This window comes from Bos indicus, chromosome 12 (genome assembly GCF_029378745.1).
Source record: "Bos indicus isolate NIAB-ARS_2022 breed Sahiwal x Tharparkar chromosome 12, NIAB-ARS_B.indTharparkar_mat_pri_1.0, whole genome shotgun sequence".
Taxonomy (NCBI): domain Eukaryota; kingdom Metazoa; phylum Chordata; class Mammalia; order Artiodactyla; family Bovidae; genus Bos; species Bos indicus.
In genome coordinates, this window is record NC_091771.1 from 72,335,665 (window position 1) to 72,351,874 (window position 16,210).

General features: G+C 39.9%; 1 protein-coding gene across 1 annotated transcript in view; it reads left to right on the forward strand.

Moving 5' to 3' along the window:
* The window catches only part of LOC139186117 (ATP-binding cassette sub-family C member 4-like), a 177,629-nt gene extending 164,973 nt beyond the window's left edge, over positions 1–12,656 (forward strand). The window contains exons 30-31 of the mRNA XM_070799893.1: positions 854–988; positions 10,924–12,656. Of these exons, the coding sequence (XP_070655994.1) occupies positions 854–988; positions 10,924–10,962 (174 nt within the window). The 3' untranslated portion in view covers positions 10,963–12,656. The remainder of the gene's footprint in view (positions 1–853; positions 989–10,923) is intronic.
* The last annotated feature ends 3,554 nt before the right edge of the window (positions 12,657–16,210 follow it).

Genomic DNA, 16,210 nt, shown 5'->3' on the forward strand with positions numbered 1-16,210 from the left:
GCATCTTAACCTCTTGGAAAAGGGATTCTGCCCCTCTTGTTGGTCAGTCACTCAGTCTCTCAGTTTCCGATCCTTTGTGACCCCATGGACTGCAGGACTCCAGACTTCCCAGTCCTTCGATACTTACTGGAGTTTGCTCAAACTCATGTCCATTGAATTGGTGATGCCATCCAACTGTCTCATAACTCTGCCATCCCCTTCTCTTCCTGCCTTCAAACTTTCCCAGGATCAGGGTCTTTTGCAGTGAGTCCGCTTTTCCTGTCAGGTGGCGAAAGTAATGGAGCTTCAGCTTCAGCTTCATCATTAGTCCTTCCAGTACGGGCTGACATAATCCAGGATGCTAAAGAAGTTCCGGAAGCATTTACTTTCCACCCCCCAATATTGCTCAGATTGTCAATTCAACTTGACAATTAATTTGTTGTCAGGACACTGTCATGTGGTTTGTATGATGTCAACCTACTTTTTAGATAAATGTAGTCTGATTTTCTTGAACCAAGACCTTTCCCAGCTCTATGCATCTGTATAAATAGCCCTCAAAGCTCAGAGTCTGGGAGCTAAAAGCACTGACTAATGATAACAACCCCAAATGCCCTGGGCAGAATATAAAATGCTACAGACTGTCCTGTTCTAGTAATCATATTCTAAAGTTTTCATTTTCTTCCTTTTCTATAACCATATAATGATGAAAGGTCGGGCTGGGCCCTTGTCTCCCTAGAAAAACAGGGGAATCAAACCATTTAAATATCAGTCCTACCACCCAAATTCTCCCCGACCTGCCCCTTTTTGAAATATTGTCTGAGTTATGTTACTGGGGGATATTGTATGCTCATGGGTTTCTTTCTGCTGTTAACAGGTTTGGGATTCAGGGACACAGAAAGAACATAGTCAGCTACATTATTTGCTGCAAGATAGAAACAGCTTATTTTACAAGATGGTGCAACAACTGGGCGAGGCGGAGGCTGCTGTCTACACCAAAAGGGCAAAAGAGGTGAGCCTGCTGCGGGAAGCTGTAATTAAAATTCGCCTCCAGGGTGCATTCTTCACAAGATCTCCACCAAGGGTCTGGGAACAAGCACTCTGCGCTCTTTTCAATTAGAAGTCACCAGAGAGGAAGCTTCATGACTGGGTCTTAACAACATGTGGCAGGTGGAAGGCAGGTCTGCTGAGAATCTGCAGCAGTGCTGGGGGTGGGGTCGGGATGTGTGAACCCTTCTGTGTGCACACACCTGTGCCTGAGACAGAGATTTTGGATTCGACTTTCCACATGTTCGGACTCTGAGTTGAGATTCTCATGGAGCACTGAACACCATCATTTTGCAGACCTTTTACATTCATTTTGATTGGTGTTCAGCACATTTGTGATACAAGTTCTGTTGAGAAATATCCAGGAAATTTGAGAGTTTAAGGGGAAAAATCTTGGAATATTTTGATTCTAGATAGATCTTCCAGAGAAAGGTGTAGGTCTCTTCTGTTTTATAATCTATAAAGAAAACTCTTACCTGAAATTATCACTTTTTCCCTAATTATTGTTATTTAGAATGAGGTCCATTTGTCCCCCATGCTTCCTCTATATTCTAGAAGATGAAATTGTCATCAGGACAAATTAAGAACTCACAACACCTTCACACTGTAGTCTGAATGGTGCCTGAAGGTTTACAGAACACTTTCTCAGAGATGAGATGTGTGAAGCACTAAGCACTGTGTGTGGTGTGAGGAAGGGGCTCTGTGAGTAACATGCAGGTCACATGGTATCTTCCTAACAGAGGTGTAGTGGTAACCAAGGTCTGGTTTAAGAGGCTTAGCCACTATTATGCAGCCATCTGTATATCTTTCTGGAACCAGATGGGAGTGGGATTGGGGTTGATGGAAAGATAGATGGAGGGAAAGAAGGTCTGGTGTTCTAGCCCCTTAAGATGCATGGCTCAGGGTGGGATTTGGCTTCCCCACTGAAAATTTATCTCTGGATGTTAAACTATGGGTATATTTTCCATTCTTCATTCTTTTCTGCCTCTCCCAGATTTTCACTTGTAAATAGAATAAGATTATTTGTGTAATATTTAAAATGTCTTAAAGAAAATATGTCCCAGTGCTCAAATACTTCTATATGAAAGATTTATCTAAAATGTGGCCTAAGTTCCTCACTGTCTCCTCTCAATCCTCTCTAGAAATGAGGAAATGCAGAGCAGGACCTTCCGTTGCTCATCCTGTAGGAAACTTCCTGGGTCTCAGAGCTGGCTGAAGAGTTGGCAGAGTTAGAGTTTGTGCTTAGGTTTAAGGAAAAGGAAGTCTGTGTTCTGAAATTTTCATAAGTACTTACATTGTGTGCAAATGTTGAGAAGCTGAACAAGGAACTCTGTTTTTTTTTTTTTTTTTTTTTTTATGCCTGAAATTCACAGAGTGCTTTTATCCACTAGAATGTCTCCAAGTCAGACCATCCCTCCTGAGACCTCAAGAGCCAGGAATCTCCCAAACCCTTTTGCTCTTTTAACCTTAGGCATTTCACATCAAAAAGAGGTGTTCCCACCTGTATGTCAAAGTCTTCATTTTAAAACTACATTATCATGACATTGAGTACTGAGAAATAGAACACAGAATTTTAGATTGGTCCAGATAATAAGATAATAGGATTCAACTCTCTCTTTGTACAGATGAGGAAACTAAGGTGCTTTAGAAGGAAGGTGGCCCTATGTATATAACTGGTGTTAGGCTAGTCTGCAGCAGATACAGAATTATAAATTTGTTCTTTCAGTAAATATTTTAAATCAAGTGTAACATACATACTGAAGCAGACATAGGTCATAGAATTAGAAATCTTGAGATTCCTGGTCTAGTAATCCTGCACCTACTCTAACAATATTAATGGCAATATTTGTGTAGTTCTTTATAATTTATTTGTGTAGTTCTTTATAATTTATTTTCTACAGTTCTCATATATATAACATTTGTGTAGTTCTTTATAATTTATTTTCTACAGTTCTCATATGTATGATTTCACTTACTCTCCTGATGGTCCATTTTTATCCCATGTAATGGATGAGGAAAGTGGGTTCAGGGCTCACCCAAGGTAACAGAGCTGGTCCAGAAAGCACAGAGGGGGAATTATTGAGGAAGGCTGGGTGCTGTCCTAGGTACTGTGTTCTGTGTCAAGCCTGAGAACACTGCTCCTGTCACATATTAGCCGAGGTAAGGCCAGTCACCAAAGCTCACAGGGTGGCAGAAACTCACTCGTGGATTTCGGTCCTGCCACTGGCTCAGGTCACCTCTACAAAAAGAAATGCACTTCTTAATTCTCATCCCATCTTGACATTACTTGTGCATACTCTGCAACCTGTTAGAAGTAGAAGCTGTCAAATTATCAGCTTCTTGATGTGCAAGCATCAGATATCATTGCATTGTTCAGAGCTATAACATGGGGAGCACTAGCCTAAGTCACAAGCTTTCACTCTAATAGAACTGAATTCATTCACCTTAAAAGAAAACCCAACATCTGGGAGAAGGTGCTTCTACATCACATTTTCTTGAACTCATAGCTCAGGTGAGCTGACCCTTTTGGGTCTGATTGACCCTTTTGGATGATCCATGAAATAGTAGAGAAAGTACCTTTTAGATACATAAAGCTAAGGGGGGCTGTAGTTTGCTAGGGCTGCCATACAAAGACCAAAGAGTAGGAGACTTAAACAGCAGAAACTTATATCCTCACAGCCCTGGAGATTGAAAGCCTGAGGTCAAGGTGTCAGCAGGGTTGGTTTCTTCTGAGTTCTCTCTCCTTGACTTGTAGACACCATCTTCTATCTGTGTCATCACATGCTCTTCCTTCTGTGTGAGCCTGTGTCCTGGTTTCTCCTTATGGAATCTCCAGTCTGTTAGATTAGGACACACTTACATGATTTCATTTTAACTTTATTGCCTCTTTAAAGATGTTGTCTGCAAATACAGTCACATTATGAAGTACTGTGCTCTGTGCTACTGGGGAGTTTAGAACTTCAACATGTAAAATTGGAGATGAGAGGGTAACAGGCAGGAAGACCAGGGGTCTCCAAACAGAGGGAATAGGCTGCAAGTGTCAGACATTTTTTATCTCTCTCTGAAGTTGCAAGAGGAAACAAACTACTAGTGATATACTTTTCCCCTTCTCTATACAAATTTATATCCTCCAAAAAAAGAAATGCAAAAAGGTAAAATGGTTGTCTGAGGAGGCCTTACAAATAGCTGAGAAAAGAAGAGAAGCTAAAGGCAAAGGAGAAAAGGAAAGATATACCCATTTAAATGAAGAGTTCCAAAGAATATCAAGGAGAGATATGAAAGCCTTCCTCAGTGATCAATCCAAAGAAATAGAGGGAAAAAATAGAATGGGAAAGACTAGATATCTCTTCAAGAAAATTAGAAATACCAAACGAGAATTTCATGCAAAGATGGGTACAATAAAGGACAGAAATGGTATGGACCTAAGAGAAGCAGAAGATATTAAAAAGAGGTGGCAAGAATACACAGAAGAACTATACAAAAAAGATATTCATGACCCAGATAATCACAATGGTGTGATCACTCACCTAGAGCCAGATATCCTGGAATGCAAAGTCAAGTGGGCCTTAGGAAGCATCACTATGAACAAAGCTAATGGAGGTGATAGAATTCCAGTTGAGCTAATTCAAATCCTAAAAGATGATGCTGTGAAAGTACAGCACTCAATATGCCAGCAAATTTGGAAAACTCAACAGTGACCACAGGACTGGTAAAGGTCAGTTTTCATTCCAATCCCAAAGAAAGGCAATGCCAAAGAATGCTCAAACTACTGCACAATTGCACTCATCTCACAGGCTAGCAAAGTAATGATCAAAATTCTCCAAACGAGGCTTCAACAGTATGTGAACCGTGGATTTAGAAATGGCAGAGGAACCAGAGATCAAGTTGTCAATGAACGCTGGATCATCAAAAAGGCAAGAGAGTTCCAGGAAAACACCTGCTTCTGCTTTATTGACTATGCCAAAGCATTTGACTCTGTGGATCACAACAAGCTGTGGAAAATCCTTCAAGTGATGGGAAGACCAGACCACCTGACCTGCCTCCTGAGAAATCTGTATGCAGGTCAGGAAGCAACAGTAAACACTGGACATGGAACAACAGGCTGGTTCCAAATCGGGAAAGGAGTACATCATGGCTGTATACTTTCAACCTGTTTATTTATCTTATATGCAGAGTACATCATGAGAAACGCTGGGCTGGATGAAGCACAAGCTAGAATCAAGATTGCCAGCAGAAATATCAATACCATCAGATATGCAGATGACACCACCCTTATGGCAGAAAGTGAAGAAAAACAAAAGAGCCTCTTGATGAAAGTGAAAGAGGAGAACTAAAAAGTTGGCTTAAAGCTCAACATTCAGAAAACGAAGATCACGGCATCTGGTTCCATCACTTCAGGGCAAATAGATGGGGAAACAATAGAAACAATGACAGGCTTTATTTCGGGGGGCTCCAAAATCACTGCAGATGGTGATTGCAGCCATGAAATTAAAAGACGCTTACTCCTTGGAAGAAAAGTTATGACCAACCTAGACAGCATATTCAAAAGCAGAGACATTGCTTTGAAAACAAAGGTCCATCTAGTAAAAGCTATGGTTTTTCCAGGAGTCATGTATGGATGTGAGAGATGGACAATAAAGAAAGGTGAGCACCAAAGAATTGATGCTTTTGAACTGTGGTGTTGGAGAAGATTCTTGAGAGTCCCTTGTACAGCAAGGAGATCCAAACAGTCTATCCTAAAGGAGATCAGTCCTGAATATTCATTGGAAGGACTGATGCTGAAGGTGAAACTCCAATATTTTCACCACTTGATACGAAGAACTGACCCATTTGAAAAGGCCCTGATGCTGGGAATTATTGAAGCCAGGAGGAGAAGGGGATGGCAGAGGATGAGATGGTTGGATGGCATCACCGATTTATGGGCATGAGTTTGAGTAAGTTCTGGGAGTCGGTGACAGGGAAGCCTGGTGTACAGCAATCCATGGGGATGCAAAGAGTCAGACAGGACTGAGGGACTGAACTGAACTGATACAAATTTAAAAACAGGTTTCTTTTAAAATTCTGTGTTGCCATAAGAATACCTGGTTCCACCTGAACTTAACTTTTCTCAAACCTTGATCTAACCAAAGCATTTTTCTTATGGAAATGTTTGTCTTCAGTTCAGTTCAATTCAGTTCAGTCACTCAGTCATGTCCAACTCTTTGTGACCCCATGAATTGCAGCACGCCAGGCCTCCCTGTCCATCACCAACTCCCGGAGTTCACTCAAACTCACGTCCATCAAGTCGGTGATGCCATCCAGACATCTCATCCTCTGTCGTCCCCTTTTCCTCATGCCCCCAATCCCTCCCAGCCTCAGAGTTTTTTCTAATGAGTCACCTCTTTGCATGAGGTGGCCAAAGTACTAGAGTTTCAGCTTTAGCATTATTCCTTCCAAAGAAATCCCAGGGCTGATCTCCTTCAGAATGGACTGGTCGGATCTCCTTGCAGTCCAAGGGACTCTCAAGAGTCTTCTCCAACACCACAGTTCAAAAGCATCAATTCTTCGGCACTCAGCTTTCTTCACAGTCCAACTCTCACATCGATACATGACCACTGGAAAAACCATAGCCTTGACTAGATGGACCTTTGTTGGTAAAGTAATGTCTCTGCTTTTCAATATGCTATCTAGGTTGGTCATAACTTTTCTTCCAAGGAGTAATCATCTTTTAATTTCATGGCTGCAGTCACCATCTGCAGGGATTTTGGAGCCCCCCAAAAATAAAGTCTGACACTGTTTCCACTGTTTCCCCATCTATTTGCCCTGAAGTGATGGGACCAGATGCCATGATCTTCGTTTCCTGAATGTTGAGATTTAAGCCAACTTTTTCACTCTCTTCTTTCACTTTCATCAAGAGGCTTTTTAGTTCCTCTTCACTTTCTGCCATAAGGGTGATGTCATCTATATATCTGAGGTTATTAATATTTCTGCTGGCAATCTTGATTCCATCCTGTGCTGCTTCCAGTCCCTCATTTCTGATGATGTACTCTGTATATAAGTTAAATAAGCAGGGTGACAATATACAGCCTTGACGTACTCCTTTTCCTATTTGGAACCAGTCTGTTGTTCCATGTCCTGCTCTAACTGTTGCCTCCTGACCTGCATAGAGGTTTCTCAAGAGGCAGGTTTGTCTTAAACTATGTAAATGAACTATGCATTTACCCTAGACTCTGTCTTCAAGTGGGTTTCCCCTAAGACTGAGAACTGACTTGACAAACCAGTATGTTTTACTCATGCAAATGTTATCTAAGCTATGACAATGAGACTGTATTTGCTTTGAAAGCTGCCTTTCTTCAAGATTCATGTCAATTATTTTATGGCCAGGGACAATTCACCTTTTGCCAATGTTATCTCAAAATGCATGTTGTGTTAGGGGCCTGGTGCCAGTCTCTGAGTTTTGAGACATTTCCTTCTCTAATTAGCATGCTGCTAGTAGCTATATGGATCTTCCCTGTAGCTCAGATGGTAAAGAATCTCCCTGCAATACAGGATACCTGGGTTAGATCCCTGGGTCGGAAAGATCCTCTGGAGAAGGAAATGACAATCCACTCCAGTATTCTTTTCTGGAGAATCCCATGGACAGAGAAGCCTGGCGGGCCACAGTCCATGTGGTCTCAAGGAGTCGGACATGACTGAGCGGCTAACTACTACTACTAGTAGCTATATAACGTCTACCTAAAGACTATCAGAGGACACTCTTTCTGCCCCCTTCTGATGTCTATGTCAGAAGCTTTCTCTATCTCTTTTATACTTTAATAAAAGTTTATTACACAAAAGCTCTGAGTGATCAAGCCTCATCACTGGCCCCAAATTTAATTCTCCTCTGGAGGCCAAGAATAGTGGTGTCTTTCATGGTTCAGCAACAGCCTTTCAGATTGGACATGGTTCAGCTCCAAGAATAAATGCTTGTCATCCATTCTGTTCTGTTATGAAGCACATCAGGTTGAGGTTTTTTGAAGTTTCTTTGTTCCCAGTGTATATCAGAGGTGTCATTTTGTCTATTCGTGAAATCACTTAATACAGCCCAACAGTTATAAAATTCTCATATCCGAGCTCTAGGAGCCTGGTCCAGTTGGATAGATCGAGGAGGCACTTAGCATCCATGTAGCCTTGTGTCCCCAAGGTCTCTGAACCTCCGGTCCTCACCTGTGTGTAGAGCAGGATGAGAGCCCTGCTGTCATCTTCACACATCACAGGGATCAGATGAGAGAGCAGATGCTTAAGTGCTTTGAGAATATAGAGCGTTTTACGGTATAAAAGTGGGATCATTTTGTAAAAGCCTGTAGGTAGAAACCTTGCCTCCCAATAATAAAACAAATAAACCCATAGTTCTTCTAGGTCACTTTAGAGACTCTAAATCAGGGGTGCCGAACTGCTGAAGGTCCTTTGTAGTATTCAGTTCAGGTATTTCAGACCATGAAACAAAGTCCTTTTCAGTTAAAAGTTGCTAAAAATAATATTTTCTTTATAAAAAATTGTAGTGAGAAGGGTTATGGAGAAAAGAACCAGATGATTTTTGAAAGAATATTAAGCAGTAGCAAATGAAATGAATTTTCTTTTTTTCCTTTAACTGTTTTTAATTTCACCAAAAGAGTAAATACATAATCACAAAATATGTATATCTTAATAAAACGGAGGAGGGTGATGATATACAATTAAACTCCCCTGTACTCCCACCAAAGGCTTTTTTTAAGTGCTTCCATTACAGTGGAAATAGCCTCAGATTTCAGCCAGTGGGCCCAAGCATTCTTGGAGGGTTTATTTTTCTCCTTAAGTGACATTGAAATAGATAGCATTTCATGGGCAGAGCTGTTTTGGGGATAGCAGGTTATGTTAGCAACAAGAGAGTAAGAAAGTGCATTTACTATGAAGGTAGGTGTCCTAGTGCTTTTCTGTTTCGTGAGTGAAGTTCATTCTCTCTCACGATAACTTTGTTTACAGTACCCACAATGCACTTGCAGTCAGGTTTTATAAAAGAGATCTGGAATCATATGTCTAAGCAACCCAGTTTGTGACACGAGTCAATCTCTGATAGAGGATACATTTTCTGTTTTAAAGACTCAAATGAAACTTTTCACATTCTTCTTTGAAGAAAAGAGTTGCACTTGAAATCATTTTTTGCACAAACATGTTCAAGGATAAAATAATGTCAGGGCTTGTGAAACATTATTTTGTTATGTGCATCTGTAAGGAACCAAGATATAATACAGCTACTAAAAACTGATGATTGTGGAACTTGACAGCACTTCCTTTCCTTTGTTTTCTGATTATACACTGAAAAAATACTGATATACCTGATGTACTGAAAAATACTGATATAGCTGTATTTCTTCCAGTTCAGCTAGAATTTGGTAGAATTCAAGAGCTCAAAGGTCTGGCACAGATCTGTCCTATTATTGCATATCATCTTCCATTTAAAAGAAGTCTCTTGGTTGAGTCATTGTTAAAGCATTTGATTCTCTTTTCATTCTTGGGACCCACTATCCACAGATCACATCTCTATAGGCCTTATAACTGCTCTGCCACACAAATTAAAGACCAGGATATTTCATACATATATGCCAGTGTTTCAGTGCCTGTCAATCAGAGTTTATAAAAGATAAAGATCAGATCAGATCAGTTTAGTCTCTCAGTTGTGTCCGACTCTTTGCGACCCCATGAATCGCAGCACACCAGGCCTCCCTGTCCAACACCAACTCCCGGAGTTCACCGAGACTCACGTCCATTGAGTCAGTGATGCCATCCAGCCATCTCATCCTCTTTTGTCCCCTTCTCCTCTTGCCCCCAATGCCTCCCAGCATCAGAGTCTTTTCCAATGAGTCAACTCTTCGCATGAGGTGGCCAAAGTACTGGAATTTCAGCTTTAGCATTATTCCTTCCAAAGAAATCCCAGGGCTGATCTCCTTCAGAATGGACTGGTTGGATCTCCTTGCAGTCCAAGGGATTCTCAAGGGTCTTCTCCAACATTACAGTTCAAAAGCATCAATTCTTCAGCGCTCAGCCTTCTTCACAGTCCAACTCTCACATCCATACATGACCACAGGAAAAACCATAGCCTAGACTAGACGAACCTTTGTTGGCAAAGTAATGTCTCTGCTTTTGAATATGCTATCTAGGTTGGTCATAACTTTCCTTCCAAGGAGTAAGCGTCTTTTAATTTCATGGCTGCAGTCACCATCTGCAGTGATTTTGGAGCCCAGAAAAATAAAGTCTGACACTGTTTCCACTGTTTCCCCATCTATTTCCCATGAAGGGATGCCACGATCTTCGTTTTCTGAATGTTGAGCTTTAAGCCAACTTTTTCACTCTCCACTTTCACTTTCATCAAGAGGCTTTTGAGTTCCTCTTCACTTTCTGCCATAAGGGTGGTGTCATCTGCATATCTGAAGTTATTGATATTTCTCCCGGCAATCTTGATTCCAGCTTGTGTTTCTTCCAGTCCAGCATTTCTCATAACCTGATACTAACATCCAAATCTGTTCTGCTCCTTTTATGTGTAAACATGACAAACCCTGTTCAGATGCTAGTTTTCCTATCCTCTTTGTTACCCTGTTTTTAATGTATTTCAGGGAATAAAATGATTTTGCTTATCAATTTACTATAGTGATAAAGCATATCTGTGAATCAGAATGATCAGCAATCTAGCAGATTTACAGGTTATTTGACATTAAACCCAGCCCCGTTGAGGGTTTTAATGGGGCTGCTTCCTCCATAGAATAAATACAACCTTTGTTTTTTAAAACTGTGCCTTCAATAGTGATATGATTGCTTCACATGAAGAAGGAAACCTAGAAATGTGTTGCTTTAGGAGGAGGACTTTAAAACTGTTAAACATGTTGTTTTTGTCTTTTTCTCCCTCAGGTGTACTTCAAAAGGGTAACCAGATATCTCTCACAGTGACCTTGTGGTTATGAACGTTTCCAGTGGACAGCCCTCAGCCTTAACTATTTTAAAGTCAACACTGTGATTCTACCATGAGTTCATGTCTATTCCAAAGGCTTTTTTTTTACAATAGGTTTTGCACTGCATAAACTATATTGTACGTTTTTTACACCAGCAACAAATATCTACACATTACAAGATGTTAGTTCTCCAACTTCACTCAGTAATTTCAAGCTCTTGAAAAAGGATGTATTATGTTTATTTAAATGTTATATTACTTGCTTTCTTATCCAAATTAGAGGTGCAGGCCACCAGTAAAAGCTGTCTCTCAGGTTTTGTGTCTTGAGAGACTCCAGAGCCAAACACATTTTCTAAGATTTGAGACAAAGATGTCACAGATGTTTTTTGCTGTTACCATAATTACATATTACTTTCCAATTATATCCAGGATTTTGTTTACTTGAAGACTGTGTGAAGTTGCTGTTTTGTGTCACCACTTCCTTTAACATGACTAGGATCCATTTTTCCACCAAAAGACCTCTGGTTAAAATGCTACAGAGAACACTGGTAGGAAAAACATACAATATAGTATAGTTTAAGTAACAACAAAAAAATGCATATATGGTTAAATATACAGAAGGACAATATTATATGTTCTAAAATAGAAGGAGGAGAAAATATGCTTTCTCAAAATACGAGCCCTTCTAGGGGATTTGCTAATGAAGGACAGATGTGTGCTAGACTGCCTTTTAGATAGAGGATTTTATTTTATTTTTTTACATTACAAATTGTGGTAAAGTATATATAACATAAAATTTTCCATATAACCATTTTTAGTCACACAATCCAGTGGCATTAATCACAGTCACAGCGTTGTGCAGCCACATTGTCTGGGGAATTTTGGGTAATTATGTGCTTCCTCTTCAGTGTGTTATTTCTGCAGAGTCATTTTGATAAGTTTCATTTTTCTAGGAGGAATCTGTTTCCTGAGAGTTTTGAGCTTGATTGACATAAATCTATTCACAATATCTTGTATGTTTAATCTCTGCAGCATCTCTGTGTTCTTTTGGCTTTTTAATTTTCTTTTAGCCTTTTTTCAATAAATAATCTTGCATAACATTTTCCCGTTTTCAAAGAATCAACTTTTTGCTTGATTGATGCTCTCTTTTTTTTCCCTAGTTCATCATATCATTCTTTCTTTCCTTCAACTTTTCCTTAACTTTGAGGTTTTTACTCTACATTCTTAAATGGAAAAGAGATCAGTAATGTCATCATTTTTCTAGTATAAGTATATAAATCTAACTTTTTTCCTAAGATCCACTTGAGCTGCAACCTACAAGTTATGGTACTCACCACTGTCAATAGCCATAGTATTATGTATTTTCTAATTACTAATTTAATTCGTTAACTATATCTTTTACCCATGAGTTATACATAAGTGTAATGTTCTCTAAATTTCAGATGCTAATGAATTTTTTCTTTTAGATTGAACCCTGTGGAACTGCTAACATTCAGTCTTTTTATAAGCTATAAAATGGCACTTTCATATGGTTCAACATATAGTTGTCTTTTGTTATTAATATATAACTTAATTTCATTTGGTCAGACAACATTAGATTGTGAATTTTAAACCAAAGGTAACTACATTCACACTAAAGGTCCTTGTTTCTATCATTTTGTATGTTATTGGGGGGTTTCTAAATGTTATAAGTACATGTGTAACCAGTAATTTTCAATAAAAATCCTCCCCAAATACTGAAATGTTTTCTGATACGTGTTGCAGGCTGGTTCTCTGGGATGCAGACTCGGATAGAGTTTAGTGCTAGGATGTGTATCGGGGTGCCCTTGGGGTCAACACTGTGGAATCAAGAGGGAAGAAACAGGGTAAGGCAGAGGGAAGGATCAAGCTGGATCCCTGGACAGACGACCTGAGCTGACTCCATGGGAGTTTGGAGTGACGATGGCCTTTCAGGGTTGTCCTGACACATCCAATGACCAAGCCTTTACACCTCCTCCCAGATGGGTCATTGCACACAGGCTGCCCCCAGAGGGGCTGGTGGTTTAAAGTTTCCCACTGGCAGCACTTATAGCTGCTGCACAATGAGTCCCTGAAGGGAGGTCAGGACAGCATATCTCCATTTCCCCCCTGGGCATGTATCACAGCTCCAGAGGTAGGTGATGAGGGTGTACTGTGGGGGAGACTCTTAATGACTGATGTGTAAGTCAAAATGATGACTCAGTGATTCTCAATACCCTCTGGTCTAAAAAATAGAGGAGATCCATGTAGGGGAGGTATCCTCATTCTCCAGGGTCAGCCCGGTAGTCACCACTTCTAGGAAGTCACCTTAAGATCAGTCATCATCCTAGGTAACTCAGATTTGTGTATTACCCTGAGCACCTCTTGTGTTAAACTGAACCATACTTGGTTAGTGTCCTGTGTCACCATCTTGAGAGACTTTATTTTTAAACAAGGGGCCTGTTCTTTCTGTTGTACATGTAGCCTGCCCTGAGTGTGAATGGTCACATGGGGTCTTTTTCTCGCTTAGTTTAGGGCACTTGAAACTGCACCCTGTTCACTATTTGATTATGGCTTCCAGCAGAGTGTCTGTGCACAGAGGGTGCTTAGTAAGTGTTTGTGGAATGAACAAATGATGACTGAGAGCAAGCCTTCCTTCTCAACTTTATAACTTTGAGATTTTAAGAGGTATCCTGGGATAACAGAAAGCCCTGGTTTTGGAGTCAGTCACACTGCTCTGTCCTTTCTCTACTACTGTGGGTGTGGGAAAGCAGTAACCAGCCAAGGGGCCAGGACATTAGAATGGGATCATCCTTGATAAATAGGCTCCGGACACCTTACAGCCACATAGTCTTAGTTACATGCTTGGGTAAGCATCTCAACCTCTGAATCTCAGCTTCTTTGTATGGAAAATGAATACAGTTCCTGCTCTTGAACCATTGCTTTGGTTGGGATGATGGATGAGCTAAGAGCATCCAAAGACATAGTGTGGAATCACTGACCTTGGTGATTCTTATCACCAGGAAAGAACAGGATGGGTGTGGATGAAGGAGGTTTGTAGACTGTAGAAGGTGTACTTGAGGAGGTCCTCATCTGATGGCCTAAACCAAACTGTTCTTCCTGCACATGTAGTTAAAATGACACAAGCACATGGGGAGAAGCACAAGCTCTGGAGTCAGGGACAAATACTGGCTCCTCTGGGCACTGACTGGGTCTGGATACAAGTTCTGCTACCTGGTGAGTGTGGGCTCTTAAAGTTGGAAAGCCCACTGCTCTTCAGGGTCTTTGTCTAAAAGGTGAGGTGGAGATTGCCTTCTTGATTCTCAGAAGGCTGTTGCAAAGATTAATTATGGTAGTGACAGTGTGGTCTGTGCACTAGTGCCAGTCCCTGACCTGTTTGTAACCCAGTTAGAAATAAGTACAGGAAATTCAAGAGAGCTAGAAACTCACAATCCTGTATTATTATGAAATCCACCCTCAGGATGGGTGGGATCCTCAACACCCCAGGGACCAGTGTGAGGGTTGAACTTGTGGGGTGGGGGAGGGGCCCGTGGCTGAGCTACACGCTAGCCGTGCTCAGTGGATCATTGATTAGGTTGCAATGGGCTGAAAATGTAAATTTAAATAAAACTGATATTTAATCCAAGACAGGTGAGAAAGACTGCTTTTGAACAATGCTGGATATGTGATTATCTGTCAATTGGTACTATCCTCTCCAGCCCTATCCTCATTAATTGTTACCATCATATTATCTTAAAATTAGAGCACACAGGCTTTCAAAAGGCCCTACTATATATTATCAATGTTTTTAATAGCATTAAAAAGTTAGAAATAATTAAATTCCGGTTCAAGTTTAAGGTTTTTTTTTTTTTTCCAAGTCTAAAAACAATACTGTGCATATATTTTACCAGTTCTATTCTTGAATCAGCAGCATGGTCCTAATGTTGAAGAAGGTTCCCTGGAAGCACAACAGGCCACTTTAAAACTTTCAGAATTTTTTTAAACACAAGGTTTTAAGTTTAAGCTGTCAATTTTCCTTTAAAAACAGACTGTGGATTAACTGAGCTTTTGTTTCTTAAACCTAATGTTCTAAGGAAAGTGTTTCTTTTTTCCAAAAATTAAAACAGCAATGTGTGTTGAAAACTCTGAGAAATATATATTTATTTGGAATTTAGACCTAAAAAATATTAATAGAAGGAATCGCATGCCCCAGCCCTGTGAGACCTCCATCTGTACTCCAGGACCTTCTGACTTGCCTTAGGAGTCAAACTGGGATTGTGTGATATTTTAAATAAGAACAAAGGTTAAGACTTAGACATACTAGGAATGTTCTACAAGAAGTTTACATTGGATGGTTCTGACTAAATTCTCTCTTTCACTCAGCAAACATGCTCACAAGTATCCATCCCAATAGGTGGAAGCTTTGGGTATTCCAAACCAGTGTTTGATCCAAAAGCTTATCATATTTAATTCTGGAGGACATTACATGAAAAACATTTTAAAATTACATTTTCCAGATTACCTAGACAAAAAATGAGTCTCTGAGATGGAGATTTTATCACATTAGAAATGTCATAAGTAAATAACAATAAACAGAGGAACTGAGGGCTTTTAAACCCTACATTTTACAACACGAAAATTTTTTTTAAGTCAATGACTTTATGCCAATTCCTATAAGGCATAAAATAGATAGTAGGAAGAGAAAGTCCTTTTTTGCAGTAGAAAGTCAACTCACAAATGTAGACAGATTGATAGAAAAGTACCATATAGCAGCCAAACCAGTCATAAATAATTCAGACAAAATTCATCATTGTCTGAATATACAGTGAATGTTCAGGGGTTGGGGGAGACACAGCATTTTCATGGATTCAAAGTATCTTTTCAGATTAATTCTTTAGGCAAGAATTGTATTTTCAAAGCAGAAAAATCTTGCAAACACTTGGCTAATCAAGTAACCAGAGTAAATATAATTAATAGTGAACCTATTGACACCCTTGACTTTTTTTTCTTGTTTCTTTAAAAATTTATTTACGTATCATTGATTTACGATGTTGTCTTCATTTCTGCTGTATAGCAGTGACTCAGTTATAATACATACATTCTTTTTCATATAAGTTAAGTAAGCAGGGTGACAATATACAGGTCATACTACTTTCCCAATTTTGACCCATGTGGTTGTTCCATACCCAGTTCTAACTGTCCCTTCTTAACCTGCTTACAGGTTTCTCAGGAGACAGGTAAGGTGGTCTT